The sequence below is a fragment of the Canis lupus genome, chromosome 5, assembly GCF_048164855.1.
Source record: "Canis lupus baileyi chromosome 5, mCanLup2.hap1, whole genome shotgun sequence".
NCBI lineage: Eukaryota > Metazoa > Chordata > Mammalia > Carnivora > Canidae > Canis > Canis lupus.
In genome coordinates, this window is record NC_132842.1 from 69,930,647 (window position 1) to 69,949,829 (window position 19,183).

General features: G+C 38.2%; 1 protein-coding gene across 3 annotated transcripts in view; it reads left to right on the top strand.

The window, feature by feature from the left end:
* Window positions 1-16,170, top strand: part of PTP4A2 (protein tyrosine phosphatase 4A2) — a 31,556-nt gene extending 15,386 nt beyond the window's left edge. For 2 of the 3 annotated variants that reach the window (XM_072827332.1, XM_072827335.1), the window contains exons 2-6: window positions 822-1,515; window positions 4,064-4,156; window positions 9,486-9,616; window positions 12,536-12,610; window positions 13,462-16,170. In XM_072827332.1, the coding sequence (XP_072683433.1) occupies window positions 1,420-1,515; window positions 4,064-4,156; window positions 9,486-9,616; window positions 12,536-12,610; window positions 13,462-13,570 (504 nt within the window). In that variant the 5' untranslated portion in view covers window positions 822-1,419 and the 3' untranslated portion in view covers window positions 13,571-16,170. Of the gene's footprint in view, window positions 1-245; window positions 382-821; window positions 1,516-4,063; window positions 4,157-9,485; window positions 9,617-12,535; window positions 12,611-13,461 lie in introns of those variants that run through there. The other variant, XM_072827334.1, reaches the window with a different exon arrangement.
* The last annotated feature ends 3,013 nt before the right edge of the window (window positions 16,171-19,183 follow it).

The following is a 19,183-nucleotide window of genomic DNA, read 5'->3' on the forward strand; positions in this document are numbered from 1 at the left end:
CCTACCAAACCCCCTCACAGTCTTTCAAAAAAAAAAAATAAATAAATAAATAAGAGAGAGAGAGAGAGAGAGAGATTGAGAGAGAGAAAAGGTAAATTGGACTTGAAATGATGGTATTTATGCATTAATTGAGGCAACAGGCATTTTGGTACATTGGAAAAAACATTGGACTAACAGAAGACATTCGCCTTAGATAAATCATGAAGAAAGTTCACTTTCTGATCCTCTTTCCTCATTCCTTGTAGGTGGTAACAACTACTCAAGAGTTGTGAGGAAAATAAGTTAATTTTTTTGAAAAATACTTTATGGACTAGTGTTATAATTGGGGGCCGGTACATATCCTTTGGATAGAAAGAATTAAATCCTCAAAGTGAAATTTTGGTAAATATCCTTCATCGATTTACAAATATATCTTATTTTAATCAAAGTGTATATGTGAAGGACTTAATCATCAAAGCAGAAGAATAAGATCATTATGAACTTTATGAAGAATCTATGGAGGGAAGGTTTCTTTAAGGATCTTTCAATAACTATATTTAAAAATAATAAGGTCATTTAAAAATGACTTGAGTTACAAATCTTATTAACACAAATTTTTTTGAACTCCCTTTTGAAAAAAGAAAGACTTTTGAATTTCTGACTTTTAAAACTCTTGATCTACATTTTTATCCTAGTCTTCATAGATGACAATAATTTGAATTAATTAGAATTGGTGACCTTTAATGTCTTTGGACTCATAGAGTACATATTCTTGACTTTGAGCATGATGTTCACTATGCTGTCAACCTCCAGTTCATTTTATTTATGCTTTTCTCCTCTAGGTTTTTCGTTGGAATATACGTTGCACATTTATGGCGATTCTGAGCGTGAGGGCAGACTTCTGCCAGGCTCAGCACAGCGTTTTCGCTGACAAGTGAGCTTGGGGGTTCTATGTGCCATAATTAACATTGCCTTGAAGACTCTGGACACCGAGACTGGCCTCAGAAATAGTTGGCTTTTTTTTTTTTTTATTATTGCAAGCATATTTCTTTTAATGACTCCAGTAAAATTAAGCATCAAGTAAACAAAAGTGGAAAGCAACCTACACTTTTAACTTGTCTCACTAGTGCCTAAATGTAGTAAAGGCTACTTAAATTTTGAATGTAGTTGGATTTTTTTGGAGTCCGAAGGTATCCATCTGCAGACATTGAGGCCCAAGTTGAATTTGGATTCAAGTGGATTCTAAATACTTCTGCTTACCTTGAAGAGAGAAGCTTCTTAAAGAATAAACAAGTTGAATAGAGAAAAACACTGATCGATATTAGGCATTTTAGTGGTCTTTTTAATGTTTTCTGCTGTGAAACATTTCAAGATTTGATTTTTTTTTTCATTTTCCCCATCACACCCACACACGCACGCTCACACTTTTTATTTGCCATAATGAACCGTCCAGCCCCTGTGGAGATCTCCTATGAGAATATGCGTTTTCTGATAACTCACAACCCTACCAATGCTACCCTCAACAAGTTCACAGAGGTAAGATTGTAGTATGGTCTACTTTTTGATTAATTTATTTTTTTACTTTTTGATTAATTTATAGAGTTATAAATGAACACCATTATAAAGAAATCTCTTATCACAAAGCCATTTATTTCTGTGATTAGGATATGGATGGTCATCCTACCAATCTTTGAATTGAGGTGAATTAGTTACAACAGATATTTAAAAGAACATTTGTGGGATTTTGGGAGACTTTAGAGATTATGTAGTCTTTTTTTTTTTTTTAATATCCTTTCAACATAGTTCATATTTTTATTTATTTATTTATTTTAAAGATTTTATTTATTTATTCATGAGAGACACACACACAGATAGAGAGAGAGAGAAGAGGCAGAGACACAGGCAGAGGGAGAAGCAGGCTCCATGCAAGGAGCCTGATGTGTGACTCGATCCCGGGTCTCCAGGATCACATCCTGGGCTGCAGGTGGCACTAAACCGCTGCGCCACCAGGGCTGCCCCATATTTTTAAAAATAAAAATAATTAACATTTATTGAACATTTAGTATGTACCCAACATTACAGTACGCAGTTTTATGTATTATATCATTTACTACTCAAAATAGCCCTATGAGGTATGGGTACTGTTATTTTGTCCCTCCTACAGATTAGGAAACTGAGGTTCAGGGCAATTTAGTAATTTCCCTAAAGGTTATAGCATATGGTAGAATGGTCTCTGACTCAAAAACCCATGTCTGCCTCAAATATTCTGGCCACTTTTGATAAAAACCTACTCCAGAACTGTTTAGCAATAGTAACCATCATATACAAGGGTCAGAACCTTCAGGGAGGAAAGGTGTTACAGGTAACATTTTTATGTCCTACCCTTCATTTTCTCTGCTATATTTATGGACTAGACTTAGAGAGCTGGATGAACTCCCAGGGATTCTAAATCTACCCGTCTCATTTTACAGATGGCAAAACTGAGTTCAGAAGAGATTTTGAATTGCTGGAGGACACAAATACTATAAAAATTTCTACTATAACCTTTCAGGGAATGGCAACTATGGAGTTCATTTTAATAGGATTTGTTTTATATTTTGAAATGTTTAAAAATGACTCCATGTAATAACAACTATCCCAGGTCTGTTTTCGAAGGCCTTTTTGTGAAAAAGTCCTTTAGCAATTAAAATGACTTTACTCTTTAGATAACCAAATGACTAATCAACACCTCTTGTAGGATATAACTATTCCTGCTCATTTATACTTCTAATTCCCAGAGCTGCTTAACTTTGTGTACACAGTGTACAAGTTGATTGCAGGCCTGTGTGCCCTTAGGGTTGTTCAGTCACCTTTAAGCCTGGTTGAATTATGTGATCCTATTTTCAGCCTGTGGATTCCTTGGTTGTAGACTCCAAAAGTGGCAGAGGCCACTGTCCTACAACTATAAAAAGATGTTGGTGGCCCATCGAAGATAGATAGTCACTGGATTAGGCCTTACTATAGGAAAATTTTTAAAGGAGCAAGGCTCTGGCTGTAATTGTATGTTTATTGGCTTTTTTTGTGTGTTTGTTTATTGGCTTTGTAATATGATACCACTTTTTAAAAAAATTATTTATTTGAGAGAGAGAGGGAGAGAACACCAGCAGGGAGGTAGGGAGAGGGAGAAGCAGTCTCCCAGCTGTGTAGGGAACTCTACTTGGGGCTCAATCCCAGGACCCTGGGGTCGTGACCTGAGCTGAAGGTAGACACTTAACTGACTGAGTCACCCAGGTACTCTATGATATCACTTTTTAATCTTACTTTCAATATTACTTTTGTTTTTTTAATTTAATTTAATTTAATTTAATTTAATTTAATTTTTTAAAAAGATTTTAAGTAATCTCTACACCCAACAAGGGGCTTGAATTCAACAACCCCAAGATCAAGGATCGTATGCTCCACTGACTGAGATAGCCAGGCTCCCTGCTTTTGTTTCTTTAAATTAAAAAAGCAAAAACAATAAGTATTTTTACTATGTGAAAATCAGAAGATACATATAAGCAAAAGACAATTTAAAAATACTTAACTCTTAGTACCTAACTTCTAGATGTTTTTCTCTGCATATATGTGTATATTTACTTATATACACATAGATAGGATCACACTATGTTTTAAAAAATCTTCCCCCAACCTTTTTAGTATTATTTTTATAGCTGTCACATACTTTAACAGTTCTCCTGTTTTTGGACCATTAATGTTTCCATCATTTTACCATTCTAAAAAGCCCATGCTGAGCACACTGGTACCTGAATCTTTATATATGTCTTTAATTACTTTGTTAGTGTAAATTCTCAGAAGTAGCATTTCTAGGTCAAAATGTATATGTGCTTTTATAGTTTTTGTGACCTGTTACCTTTAGAAAGGTGATTGTGTTGGTGCTTCCCCTAAGAGCCTGAGTGTCCATTTGATATATTGCCACAATGAGAATGATTTTGATCTTTGTCCAAGAATGATATCTCATTGCTTCAATTTATAATAGTACATTTTTAAAGTTTTGGTTGCAGGTTCTAAAAGTATGTTCCCTTATGTTTGTTCTTCTTTAAAGGAACTTAAGAAGTATGGAGTGACAACTTTGGTTCGAGTTTGTGATGCTACATATGATAAAGCTCCAGTTGAAAAAGAAGGAATCCACGTTCTAGTGAGTGTGTAGTGTTTTAATTTTTCACTACAAACAACTAGTACCTTTTAAACTTAGCTATTTTTAAAACTGGGCACTTAGTATGGTTTTTAAGTTTATAGGAGATACAGTGTTGACAGCAATCTTTAAAAATTTTTGGATTTGCAGTTTTATTCATTTGTCCCCTTAAAGTCTATATATGCAGAGTATTTTCAACAAATGAAAAGCAAAATTGAATATACATTTACTTCAAGAAAATGGAAATTTGCATTTTGTTTTCTCTAGGAAATTAATTGCAATATTTAGTTTTTGTTTCTAGGCTACTTTTTTTTTTTTAAGGTTTTATTTATTTATTCATGAGAGACACACACAGAGAGAGGGGGCATAGACACAGGCAGAGGGAGAAGCAGGCTCCTGACGTGGGACTTGATCCCGGGTCTCCAGGATCACGCCCTGGGCCGAAGGCGGCGCTAAACTGCTGAGCCCCCCGGGCTGCCCATAGGCTACTGGTTTCAATCTAACTGAAAATAATTTTTTTTAAAGATTTCATTTATTTATTCATGAGACACACACACACACACACACACACACACACACACACACACACAGAGGCAGAGACATAGGCAGAGGGAGAAGCAGACTCCATGCAGGGAGCCCAACGTGGGACTCGATCCTGGGTCTCCAGGATCAGGCCCTGGGCTGAAGGTGGCGCTAAAATGCTGAGCCACCCAGACTGTCCTGAAAATAATTTTCATCAGAAGTTCTTAACTTACATGGAAATATAGTTAACCCTTGAATGCAGGGGTAGGGACACCAACCCTCACATAGTAAAAAATCCACATGTAACTTTTTACTTAACAAAAGCTTTACTAATAGCCTACTATTGACCAGAGGCTTACCAATAACATAAACAGGCCACTAGCATATATTTTGTATGTTGCATATATTATGTACTATATTCTTTAAAAAAAAAAAAACTTTTTAATTTTTATTTATTTTTTCATGAGAGAGAGAGAGGCAGAGACACAGGCAGAGGGAGAAGCAGGCTCCATGCAGGGAGCCCAATGTGGGACTCGATCCCGGGACCCCAGGATCCCGCCCCGGACTGAAGGTGGTGCTAAACCACTGAACCACCTGGACTGCCCTATGTACTATATTCTTATAATAAAGTTAGCTAGAGAAATTTTATTAAGAAAAAATAAGAGAAAATCCATTTATAGTACTATACTGTGTTTATTGGAAAAAATCTGCATGTAAGTGGACCCGTACAGTTCAAACCTGTGTTGTTTGAGGGTCAGCTGTATTCTCTCTCACTTTGCAAGTACTAATTAGTTACTTAGTGTTTTGTGAATAACCTATAGGGGACAAAGTCTGGAAAAAAGGTTTAGGAGAGGGAAAGGCATCTTGCTTCAGAGAATCAACATAGTTTCTGACACTTTGTGGTAAGTTTCTAAGTAGCTTTTGTGTGATTAGCTTTCTTTTGTTTTCAGTTTGAACATAATGTGATTGGAATTTTAAATTCCTCCTTGGCCCCTAAATACACTGTTTTATTTATTGGAAACAGCCTCAGATGAGGTAAAATTTTCTACCTTCTTCCCTAAATAGTTGTGTAAACCGCAAAAGTGGGGATCCCTAGGTGGCTCAGCAGTTTGGCGCCTGCCTTGGGCACAGGGCGTGATTCTGGGGACCCGGGATCGAGTCCCACATTGGGCTCCCTGCATGGAGACTGGCTTCTCCTTCTCCCTCTGCCTGTGTCTCTGCCCCACCCCCGTCTCTTATGAATAAATAAAATCTTAAAAAAAAAAAAGGAAGAAAATAATAAGATACTGAGGGTGCCTGGGTGGCTCAGTCAGTTAAACATCTGCCTTTGGCTCAAGTTCATGATCCCCCAAGGTCTTGGAATTGAGCTCCAAGTCAGGTTCCCTGCTCAGCAAGGGGCCTGCTGCTTCCTGCTCCTTCTGCCTGCTACTCCCCCTGCCTGTGTATGCATGCGCATGCTCCCTCTCTTACTCTTTCAGATAAATAAGATCTTTCAAAAAAAAAAAAAAAAAAAAAAGATGATGATACTGGTACAAAGTTATGTTCCTGTTAGTTCTGTAGTCTTTATGCATTGGTCAGTAGGGAAGGCAGTTCATGCAAAGAAAATAAATGTCCTGTTGGTAAGGCAGTTGTCTCATATCTGATCCATAAAGTTCTCTCACCTCCATTTTGGTGAAAACACAAAAACCAAATAGCCAAGCATTATGTTTTTTAAAAATGTATTTTAATAGAATGGCGTGGTAATAATTTGCTTGCATTCCCATTTCTAAAGGACTTTAAGGTCCCCTGGGTGGAAATCACTGTGGGGATAAGTATAAACATGTATAAAATATAACCCTGTGTTTATAAAAACAAAATTTTAACTTCTGAAACTAGGCTGAATATGACTTCTTTTTCTTGTATGTTCTCCAGTGGGCAGATGAGAAATCAGTTTGTTTTGACAGATGGCATGAATGAGAAAATGAACTATGGATTGACTGTAGTTTGTTTGAATCAGTAATGTTGATAAACACCTTTATGAAATAGAAATGAACCAGAGAACTTGAACTAGTTTGTAAAAGATAATGGTAGGTCTGGGATTTATTCTGGGCCTTTAAATCTACACTTTTGTTTTAAATAGATGTGATCAGATAAAATTAAAGGTCTAACTTAAGCTTTTAAAAAAATAAAAACAGAATTAAGCTTAGACTTTCTTTCCTTTTCCCAGAGATTTTAAGTGGATTGATAATCTACTTTTGCTAGGTAAAGAGGGTTTGGAATACTTTATAGATTTTATTTATTTTAGAGAAAGAGTGCAAATGGGAAAAGGGACAGAGTGAGAGGGAGAGAAAGGATCTTAAGCAGACTACATGCTCCTGGTGAGCCTGATATCGGGCTTAGTCTCATGTCCCTGAGATAATGACCTGAGCTGAAACCAATAGTTGGACACTCAACTGACTGAGCTACCTAGGTACCCCCTGGAATACTTTGTAAGAGGATATCCCCAAAATAAGATCTTTTAATCTTTTGACTAATGTTCTTGCAAATCAAGGCATATTGGAAAAGCCTAATGGTGGTATCCATTATGTCAGTTTGAAGTTCAGACAGTTCCAAATTCCAAATAATAATTTTAATGATTTGTTTTTGATAGAAACTGCTTTATATGAGTAAGTGAAGCATGTTTCATATTATTGTTACTTAAATGAGTGCATTTTAGGGGGTATTAGAGGAAGTAAGCTCTCAAGTAAGGTACTTGCTTACTGGTTTTACTGCTATTTACAGTTAAACTTAGTGACGTTTATAATAATAACACTGACAACCCTTTAATTATGGGGCGTAGTTGACAAATCAAACATAATATGTTGTCATGGCTAATGGGCTACATGAAGTGTTCTAGTAGTGCCCATAATGAGTGCAGAATCAATTTAGTGCTTTGTCACTTTTCTCTTTTGCTTTCTCTAGCATCTTAAAGTGTCCTTATCCAATCTCATTAGAGTAATCCTACGTTTTAAAAAAAAGTTCCCAGCGTTTTTGCATTTCTGTCCTTGGAGGTAGATGGGAGAGAGGGAATGCAAAATGTGAATTCCCTTCCCTTCTTTCTTTAAAGCTGATTTATGTTGGCTACTTAGGTCTTCTTGCTAGGTAGAAAGGAAGATAAACACTGCCTATATGCACATGGGATTGGCTTTAATTAAAAAACAACCCAAGGGGAGCCTGGCTGGTTCAGTCAGTAGAGCATGCAACTCTTGATCTTGGGGTCGTGAGTTTCAGCTCCACCTTGGGGGTAGAGATTACTTAAATACACATGTACAAATGAATATAGAAAGAGAAAGGGATACTTGAGAAAAAGGTCTCCATTTGTTTAGTAACCTATCTTGTGGCACTGTGCTTGTTAAATGGGATATGTATGATTTAGGCAGAGCTTTAAAAATATTAGCTACTTGGCTATTTATTTTTAAAGATTTTATTTATTTGAGAGAGTACATGTATGTACATGCACAAGTCGGGGGAAGGGCAAAGAGAGAGGGAGAAGTAGATTCCCCCCACCAAGCAAGGAGCCAGATGTGGAGCTCCATCCCAGGACCCCAGGTCATGACCCAGCCGAAGGCAGAGGCAACTGACTGAGCCACCCAGGTGCCCCCTCTCCTGCCTTTTTAGTATATACGCCCAAAGATGATAGTATATTTCTGTTATGATATGCTAACTGCTGGAGATTTCTTATGAGAGAATCTTTCTTTAAAGAAAAGGCATCAGGGGATCCCTGGGTGGCGCAGCGGTTTGGCGCCTGCCTTTGGCCCAGGGCGCGATCCTGGAGACCCGGGATCGAATCCCACGTCAGGCTCCCAGTGCATGGAGCCTGCTTCTCCCTCTGCCTGTGTCTCTGCCTCTCTCTCTCTCTCTCTCTCTCTCTCTCTCTCTGTGACTATCATAAATAAATAAATAAATAAATAAATAAATAAATAAATAAATAAGAAAAGGCATCATAACTTAGAGCTATTTGGGGGATAATCCTCAAAATATTTGTAGAGATCAGTGAGATACTAGTTGGTGTACTTTTTTTTTTTTTTTAAAGACTTTATTCATGAGAGACACAGAGAATGGCAGAGACACAGGCAGAGGGAGAAGCAGGCTCCATGTAGGGAGCCTGATGTGGGACTCAATTCTGGCACCCCAGGATCACACCCTGAGCCAAAGGCAAATGCTCAACCACTGAGCCGCTCAGGCGTCCCAGTTGGTATACTTCTTTGCCACAGTGGACTTTTAAATTATATTGATAGGTGTTGTATTCTCTCTTACTTTGTCTAGGCTTTAAGTATAGTTTTCTCTATTATGTCTAATTATTGCTTTATTCAGATAAATTATTTGAAGACCCTAGTTTCTTACCACTCTGATAAGAGATTTCCATAAGATAAAATTAGATGCTTACAATGCTGGCTACATGTGATTGAGAAGGCTAAGTTACTTGGCACACTTGAATTTTGATCTTGGAAAAAACTTTTCAGCAGTGATCAGAATTGTATTATTTAGGATAGGTATATAGGGGCACCTGGGTGGGTCAGTGTTAAGTGTCCAGCTCTTGATTTTGGCTCAGGTCATCATCTCAAGGTTGTGAGATTGAGCTCCGAGTCTAGCTCTGTGCTGGGAGTGGAGCCTGCTTAAGATCCACACCCCCTGCCCCATCCCCTGCACTCACCTTCTAAAAAAAAAAAAACTGGATAGGTATATAAACTACAGTTAGTTAAAAGTTAGATGTGTTCTATTGCAGGTATTCTGCAGTAGATTTTATCCTGGAGAAAATAACAACTTAATGTAAAACATCTTTTCTTTCCAGGATTGGCCATTTGATGATGGAGCGCCACCCCCTAATCAGATAGTAGACGATTGGCTAAACTTGTTAAAAACCAAATTTCGTGAAGAGCCAGGTTGCTGTGTTGCAGTGCATTGTGTTGCAGGATTGGGAAGGTAAGCTCTTACATTTTTGTCTGTGAATTCATTATCAAAAATTTCACTCTGATAGACGTTTGTATTTATTACACCAAATATTAAATTGCCTAAAAGAAAAGGAAATGAGAGCTAAAGTTGGTGCAATGGTTTCTTAAGAGTTTGATGCCCATGATAGATTTAGTGGATGATGGCTCAGAAATTGTTTTGAAACTGATTTAATGTAATTATCTTATATTTGAGCTAAAAAAAAATTTTTTTTTTGAGCTAAAAATTGGTCTTAATTCAGTATGGATTTTTTCCCCCTCATTTCACATATTCAGAGGGGCTTAAGTCTTTGAGATGAGCAACAAAAAATAATTTTAAATTTCTGAAGAAACTGTGTGGTTAATTTTGGATTGAGATGAACAGGAAGTTAATAGGTGGAGAGCCGATGGCCGAACTTTAAACTTCTGAAAGGAGATGTATGGAGAACAAAAATTAACTTTGATTTTAAAGCCTTTTTCCTTGAGCATTGCATGGAACGGTGTTGCTACAGTCTCATCAACAACAGATTAAATGCTAATTTATGATGTGCACTTTGACTCAGAACAGTAGTGCAGGGTGCTCTTGCCTCCAGGTGGTGGTGACTCAGGTTATTATCTCTGCTCAGGTCTGTTCTTTGCTCTTTTCCCCCCTTTTTTTGCAGTTTAGTGTTGTATAATTTCTTCTTCAGGGCCAGAAGTTCCAGTCCTTATTCTGAAGGGTGAAGATAGTGTCCTAACTTGGGCAGTTTTAAAACTGGTGACTATCCTAGCAGGTAGTCTAAAGTTGGTACCATGTAGTAGATGTTTTACAGTGTCATTTCCCAGGGGCACCAGGGCAGCTCAGTGGTTGAGATCCTGGGGTCTTGAGATCAAGTGCAGCATCAGGCTCCTCAGGGAGCCTGCTTCTCCCTCTGCCTATGTCTCTGCCTTTCTCTCTAATGAAATTTTTTTTAAAAGTCATTTCCCTTGCTAGATTTTTGTCTATGTGTGTAGTAGTATTTTATTGTTAAGGAATCTACTTCTGTGACTGTCCTGAAACCCAGGCTGGATTAACAGTGACAAGTCCTGGAGTTTAACTATACCTCACCTGGACTTGCTGTTTATAACCATTGTCTTCTTTCTCTACCCCAGCTGAAAATCCAGACTCATGAGGCTTCAATCCCTGCCTTCATATTCCTGGAAGACTCCAAATTCAACTATGTTGGAGGCTTTTTCAAAGGAGAAGACAGCTTTGTCTTCCCAGAAGACAAACCCTCTATTTTTTGGTTCATGAAGCAGAGGGCATTCCCCAAACCATGGACAGTTTGAGACCTGCTCAGGCCTCAGTGTCCCCTTGTTAGATGTAAAAAAAAAACCATAACCCTAAAAACATACTTTTATAGAGAACTGTTCTAATTATCAATTCTCTTAGCTCATAGAAAGGATTTTGTTGAAGAAATCTAGTGCCTTTTTAGTATTTGATGAGGAAAAGATAATAAAAAGGTTTTGTGCTGAAATTTTATTTTAAAGATTTTATTTATTTATTTATGAGAGACACACAGAGAGAGAAGCAGAGACGGAGGCAGGGGTAGAAGCAGGCTCCATGCAGGGAGCCCGATACGGGACTCGATCCCAGGACCACGGGATCACGACCCCAGCTGAAGGCAGATGCTCAACCACTGAGCCAGGTGTCCCTGTAATAAAGTTTTTGAGATACTCAATACAGATGACACGTTTGGTCAAATTTTCTTTTTCTTTTTTTTTTTTTTTTTCAAATTTTCTTTCTTTTTTTTTTTTTTTTTAATTTATGATAGTCAGAGAGAGAGAGAGAGAGAGGCAGAGACACAGGCAGAGGGAGAAGCAGGCTCCATGCACCGGGAGCCCGACGGATTCGATCCCGGGTCTCCAGGATCGCGCCCTAGGCCAAAGGCAGGCGCCAAACCGCTGCGCCACCCAGGGATCCCAAATCTTCTTTTTTTTTTTCTGCAATGTTGGTTAAAGACCAATGAAGAATTTTTGATAACATAGAATATGAACATTCAGATAATGTCATGATGTTTAAAGAATAAAGATCTGTTTTTTAGAGAGAGAGAGAGAGAGAGTGTGCATGCACAGGGGAGGGAATAGGGAAAGGATAGAGAGAATCTTAAGCAGGCTTCATGCCCAGTATGGAGCCCCATACAGGGCTCAGTCTCCCGATGCTGAGATCATGACCTGAGCTGACATCAAGAGTCAGACCCTTAACTGACTGAGCCAACCAGGCACGCCAAGAATAAAGATCTCTTAATGAAGGTATAGAATTTAGTGCTTGGGCAGCACCCAGTGGCTCAGCGGTTTAGCGCTGCCTGCAGTCCAGGGCCTGATCCTGGAGACCCTGGATCGAGGCCCACGTGGGCTCTCTGCATGGAGCCTGCTTCTCCCTCTGCCTGTGTCTCTGCCTCTCTCTTTCTCTCTCTCTCTCTCTGTCTCTATGAATAAATAAATAAAAAATCTTAAAAAAAAAAAGTGCTTTACTAAAAGTAGATGACACCAAAGACCCTATCCTGATACAGACATTTTTCCTATGTAGGGAAAATAGCAAAAATTTTAGTATATAGGAGAAAGGAAAGCTCGAGCTTTTCATTGTTTTGGTAATGTATAATCCTGGGTTTAAAAAAGATCCTTTAGGATCCCTGGGTGGCGTAGCGGTTTGGAGCCTGCCTTTAGCCCGGGGCGCGATCTTGGAGACCCGGGATCGAATCCCACGTCGGGCTCCCAGCATGGAGCCTGCTTCTCCCTCTGCCTGTGTCTCTGCCTGTCTGTCTCTCTCTGTGTGACTATCATGAATAAATAAATAAAATCTTAAAAAAAAAATAAATAAAATAAAAATAAAAATAAAAAAGATCCTTTATTTCCAAAGACTTGTGGATATTTACAAATGAGTTTCTCTCTGTAGGGCACCTGTGCTGGTTGCACTTGCTTTGATTGAATGTGGAATGAAGTATGAAGACGCAGTTCAGTTTATAAGACAGTGAGTATGAAGTTTTATGTTCACAAACTCATAAAACAAGACCATACAAGAGGAAGGAATTATGGAACGTACTCTTTGTAGTATGGAATAATTTTTTGGCTTAAAATATTGTTTGGAAAAAAAAAATATTGTTTGATTGAAGAAATCAAGAGGACCATGTGGTGAAGAGACTCATAATGGTATTGTTTGCTCCCAGATTTAAAGATTTTCTAATTTAGTTGGCAAATTTGGACACTGTAGAGTATGTCCAGTATATGACTTTTGAGTATCTAGGAATCTTTAAAATGAATAACTAAGTAGTAGTCTAGGTGATCTAGTGACTCTCTTAATGAATGTTCAAAGTACCGTCCAAATGCAACTATGACCAAGAGGCAGAGAAGAATCTATAGAGAAGTAGTTAATTAGGACTCTTAAGTGACCTGTTCAGGCACAAAATCAGAATGGTATTGCCCAGATAGAATCTTGGCATCCATCTGGAATAATGGGTCATGTTATTTTGTTGTCCAGAATTCTTTAGCAATCATTATCTTGTCTTTCCCTTTCAACCTTTTCTTTTTTTAAAAAAAGGGGGAAAAAAAGACTGTGATAAGAGGGCACGAAATGTATGGTAGCAGCTCTAAGAAGGTGACATATTTCAAGGAACACCATCTGTGCCTGCTGCTTCATATAATACTTGCTCACTCATCAGCCCTTTTCTCTTAAGTGATATTGTATAGGAAATAGGCTGGTTTTCAGCTGTGTGGAGTTAGAAAGGCCTTAGGCCATAAATAATGCATTTTAGTGAGTCAGACAGCTCTATTTTTTTTTTTTTTTTTTTTACATGATCAAGTTTGTCATTCTTGTATTTTCAGAAAAAGAAGGGGAGCATTCAATTCCAAACAGCTGCTTTACCTGGAGAAATACCGACCTAAGATGCGATTGCGCGTCAGAGACACCAATGGGCACTGCTGTGTTCAGTAGAAAGAAGTGTAAACGAAGGCTGGCTTGATTGTGCATTTAGGGGGAACTCTTGGTACCTGGAAATGTGAATCTGGAATCTTAACTGTGTCACCAAAGTAGTGATGGATTCAGTACTCCTCAACCACTTTCCTAATGATTGGAAAAAAGCAAACAAAAAAGAAATCTCTCTATAACATGAATAAAATGTTTAAGAAAAGAAAAAGAGAAGGAAAAAAGGGATTAATTCAGTGAAGGATGATTTTGCTCCTAATTGTTGGAGTTTGAATTTCTGCCAGGATTGAATTATATCAAAATCTCCTGTCTTTTTTAACTTTTCAGAATATGTCTCCAAGGAAAACCAGCAGAACATTAGCCTGTGCAGAACCATCTGTTTGGGGAGCGCACTCTTCCATTATGCTTGGCACATAGATCTCCCTATTGTGGGATTTCTCTCCCTCTATTTCTCTCTCTCTTTCTCCCCCTCTTTCTCTTTTCTTTTTTTCTTATTTTCTTTCTTTCTTTCTTTCTTTCTTTCTTTCTTTTCTTTTCTTTTCTTTTCTTTTCTTTTCTTTTCTTTTCTTTTCTTTTCTTTCTTTTCTTTTCTTTTCTTTTCTTTTCTTTTCTTTTCTTTTCTTTCTTCTTTCTTCTTTCTCTCTCTCTCTTTTTTTTTCTTTCTCTCTTTTTTGGTGGTAGGCGTATATTATTCCCCTCTTCTTTCTTCATCCCTCTTTTTTTCCCCTAATACATGTTTTAGATGGAATAGGAGAAGCCCTTGTTGCTGTAGATGTGTGTGCAGTCTGGCAGCCTTAAGCCCACCTGGGCACTTTTAGAAAAAACAAAACAAAACAAAAAAACAAAAAAAGAAACAAAAAGTACCAAAAAAAAAAACAAAAACAAAAAAAAACAGTGGCATATATATTATATGATCCAGGTGGTTTTTAGTCTTTACTGATGATAGGGTGTTCATGTTAGTTTCTTTTCTTGAAAACCCTATTCAACATTAGGCAAAGTAGCCAGGAGCCTTTTGTTTTGGTTTTTATTTTGGTAAATTAGTGGGGAGATGGCATTTTAAGAATAGTCTTTCTTCTCAAAGAACTTAGCTGAGAGTCAAATTTTTCTCTTTCCCAACCAATGAAGCTAAGTGGGTATCCCAGAAACTTCTGTTTTCTGAAGGGGAGCACTCCAGGTTATCACTAAAGATGTGTCCAGGCAGAGAGTTAGCACACTTCTTAGAATTGTGGATTTGTAGCGTTACTCTGATTTTCTGTCTAATGATATCAGAGAACTACTACCAACTTTAAAATTTTTATTTAGGACTGACTTGTACTATGAATTTTCAGGAATGGTGAAAGTAATAACAGCAAAGATAGGATATTTTGGACTTGAGAAATGCCTGTGATGTGTATTTTTCAAACTGCCCCCTATATGTACAGTTCAGTTTAACCACTGATTGCCTTGTTATTTTCTTTATGAGATTTAAAAAAAAATAATTTGCTGGTTCCAAACCAACAATGCCTAGTGAGTATGTGTCCACAGGCCATACAGGGTAGAAGAGAGACATAAAGCAACCCAATGAGTAGCAAAGGGACTGTATTGTTGATGAAATGGTGTAGTGTCATTTTTGGAGATTCTTTGCCGGGTTCAATGTGCTGATCTAGAGAAGCTGTTTCTCTGCTCATTTGCAGACGGCAGTTGTGACCAGGCTGCATTGACAAAGCAATTTGAAGGACACCATCTGGGGCTCTTGCACTCTTCATCTAAATATTACTTAATAGTGCTCTGCTTCTAAGGATTTGAATAAAGGCTTAGGGTCATCTTGTCTTGCTGGAATTTGCTATGCAGAGCCATAAACTTCCCATTTTTTTAAGGATCAGCTAGGCCAGTAGGAATGGACTGGGACCTTGTCTCACACTGATGATACCTCAGACGTTGGCTGGCTATGTGAACTGCCTATTTCCTATGCTGGAGTTGTTTTGATTTTTAACTAAATGAATATCTGTAGATTCTTTCCTCCCCTATCCCAGAAAACAAAACAAAATAATGCTTTTTGAAACTGTTTCTAGAATTTTAAAGTGAAAAATGATGGTACTCTCCAAAATTCTTTATTTCAGAACATGACAATAGATTCTTAACATAGGTTCAGGATCAAAACAGCATACCCTCTAAACTCAGACTGTCTGTTGACTCCAAGGGTTTTTTTTGATCAAGACAGTAACAAACTTTTTTCCCTTTGACATGCTCTGATTTTTGTTGTTTGTGGGGAGTGTGTGTGTGTGTGTGTGTGTGTGTGTGTGTGTGTGTGCAGTGTCCAGCAGTATCAGTGCCTGCCTGAGATAGGAAAATTACATTCCTGGTTCTGTATGAGGAGAAGGGTGTATAAAGCAACAAGAAACATTATCCCTCATTTTGTTTTAAATTACATACTAATGTTAATTGTTCTCAGAACTGGATTTTCTTCCTCAAAATTAAAAGTTTTTTTCTTTTGGATTTAATGAAGTATTGCTAGCTGAAGCCAGTTTGACATGGTGAGAGAGATGTCAGACTGATGAAAGGTGTGCAGCCTGATTTAAAACCAAACCCTGAACCCTTTTAAAGAACAATAAAACGTATTTTACATGCTCTTTGTCTGTGTATCGTTCTCCACCCTAGGTTGAATTTAATTTATGTCTCCTTAGAAAACTTGGTATTCTCAAGGCTTGTTTTGGGTCCTGTTAATTACTGCAAAGAGGTAAAATAATTAGAGGTTGGGAAGTTCAAAGATTTCATGCCACCCAGGTGTTCAACCAGGGCAAACCTAACCAGAGTTGGGATATATCTGGTACATTTTGTGGTTTAGTTCTTGGACACAACACTCTAGGAATTAAGCATCTTGTTTCTTTCCAAGGGATTTTTTTTATACCATAGATTTTGATGAAGCATTGCAACTTTTTACTCAAACTCCGAGAACAGTGAGGAAGGAGGAACTTTACATATTGTAGGACTGGGGATGGGGAATTTCCCTTAGATCGTGGGTAATAATCTATCCATTCATTCAGAAAATAAGCTTATCTAGTAAGGTACTAAGAATGAGAAGAGAAGACACTGTTTCCACTTTGGAGGATCTTAGTCTAGAAGAGAAGTTAGGTTTGTAGATGTTAACAGAGTTATGTGGATACAGTACTGTGTGACTTAGAGTTAATTGATCCTCTTTGCTATTTTAAAATTCCCACCTCCTGTTCTTCATTAGTTAAGTTCAGTCTGCCACTTTATCTGCACTTGTGCACTTGTGCAACTGAACATGCTGACTCTGTTTCTGTTGAAAGTCACGACCTCAAATAGACCGTAGTACCATCTGACAATCCTGCTACATTTCTTTATTTCATTTACTCTTGACTCTCCTTGAAAACACTTAAATTTTAACACTTTTCCCATTCTCTCAGTTTGTGGCTTGCTTGCTTTTCTCTTCTTTTCTTTCTTTTCTTAACTTAGAAAATAGAAGCAAGGAAATTTCCACAGGCTTCTGCCATCACATCTACTCATCTACCTGCATCTCTGCTTGTAAGCTGTCTTTCTTCTAGTTACATGCTTGCCCTTTGTAAGGTATGCTCTTCCAGTTGTGTCCTAGATTCCATCCCCATTCAGAGGATGCAGCTTTAGCCATTCTCTTTATTAACTTCCCTCTGCTAGATCATTGCCATTAGCCTACTGCATAGTATTATTTCTTCCGTGTTAAAGAAAAAAAAAATCCTGTTTGGCCCACACTCCTCCCCTTTGCTCTTTATAGCAAAACTCAAAAAGAGTTCTCTAACTGCACACTGTACTTCTGTCTTGAACCTACTCCATTGAGGATTTTGATTCCACTGTAACTGCCTATGTAAAGATCACTAGAACTTATATTTAATCCAATGGTCAATTCTTTATCCCTTTTTTTGGCGTTAGTTTATGACATAGTTGATCACTCCTTTTTGAAATGTGTTCCTTATTTACTGTGTAAGAGGAATGATATCCCCAACCTCCCACCCCATGTCCATACTCGAAATCCCTGGAACGTGTAAATATGTTACATGGTAAAAGGGACTTTATGGCTTTAAGGATCTTGAAATGGGGAGATTATCTCATATTTTCTAGATAGGTCTAGCCTAATTGCATGAGTTCCTTTTTTTTTTTTTTTTTAAATTTTTATTTATTTATGATAGTCACAGAGAGAGAGAGAGAGGCAGAGACACAGGCAGAGGGAGAAGCAGGCTCCATGCACCGGGAACCCGATGTGGGATTCGATCCCTGGTCTCCAGGATCACGCCCTGGGCCAAAGGCAGGCGCCAAACCGCTGCGCCACCCAGGGATCCCTAATTGCATGAGTTCTTAAAAGCAGAGGATCTTTCTTGGATGAGGAAGAATGGTCTGGAAAATGGAATGTTGCTGGCTGAAAGATAGAGGAAGAGGGCCTCTAGAACTTGGAAAAATCAAGGAAACATTCTCTCCTACAATCTCTCAAAGAGGAACTCGCCTACCAATACTTTAATTTTGGTCCCATGTGGGACTTCTATAGAACAGCAGGGTGATGAATTTATGTCCTAAACCACTACGTTTGTGTTCATTTGTTACAGCTGCAACAGAAAACGGATTTTTGCTTTCTAGGACAGACCTCATACTCTTGAGTTTTCACCTAGTTTAGCAGTCACACCTCAATTTGAGGTTCTGGTTCTTCATCATCTCCACTATATCTGCCTGGACTCTATTCTCTGGACTCCAGATTCATTATCCAAAGCCTACTTGACATCTCTCATGGATGTCCCGAGAGTTCAAAAAACTTTAATTCACGCTTAACTGTAACTTCAGTGAGACTTTCATTTTAGAATTGCCCCCCACCCCTGTACCATTGGCATGTTCTCTTACCCTGCTGTGTTTTAGATTTCCCCATACTGCTTACTACCATTTCACTAACTTTTTATTGTTTGCCTCTCCACCAGACTATAAGCCCCACAGGGCACAGGGATTTGTATGTGTGTGTTTTGTTCACTATATCTTCACCTAAAACAGTGCTTGGCATGTAGTAGGTGCTCAGTAATTGAGTGAATTGGTGCTGCTAGGTAAATGATGGTACTATAGAAAAGAGAGTAACTAAAACTGTCCTGGAGCATGTTACGTAGTTCCGTAGTGGTCATATTTGAGCTGGGCTTTAAAGGTGATGTAGAAAAAGCTGATGTGTGAGGTATCACTTCACATCGACTAGGATGGCTAAAATAAAAAAGATGGATAATGACAAGTCCTGGCAAGAGTGTAGAAATTGGAACCCTCATACATTGCTGATGGGGATGTAGAGTGGTGCAGTCTCTTTTAAAAACAGTTTGACAGGGCAGCCCCGGTGGCGCAGTGGTTTAGGGTCGCCTGCAGCCCGGGGTGTGATCCTGGAGACCCAGGATCGAGTCCCACATCGGGCTCCCTGCATGGAGCCTGCTTCTCCCTCTGTGTGTCTCTGTCTCTCTCTCTCTGAATAAATAAATCTTTAAAAAATATAAATAAAAACAGTTTGACAACGTCTCAAAAAGTTAAACATAATATTTGCCATATAGCTCAGCAATTCCAATATATCCAACATCCAATTCTAGATACATACCTGAAAGGAAGGAAAGGATGAATGGTTGCCCAGGGTTG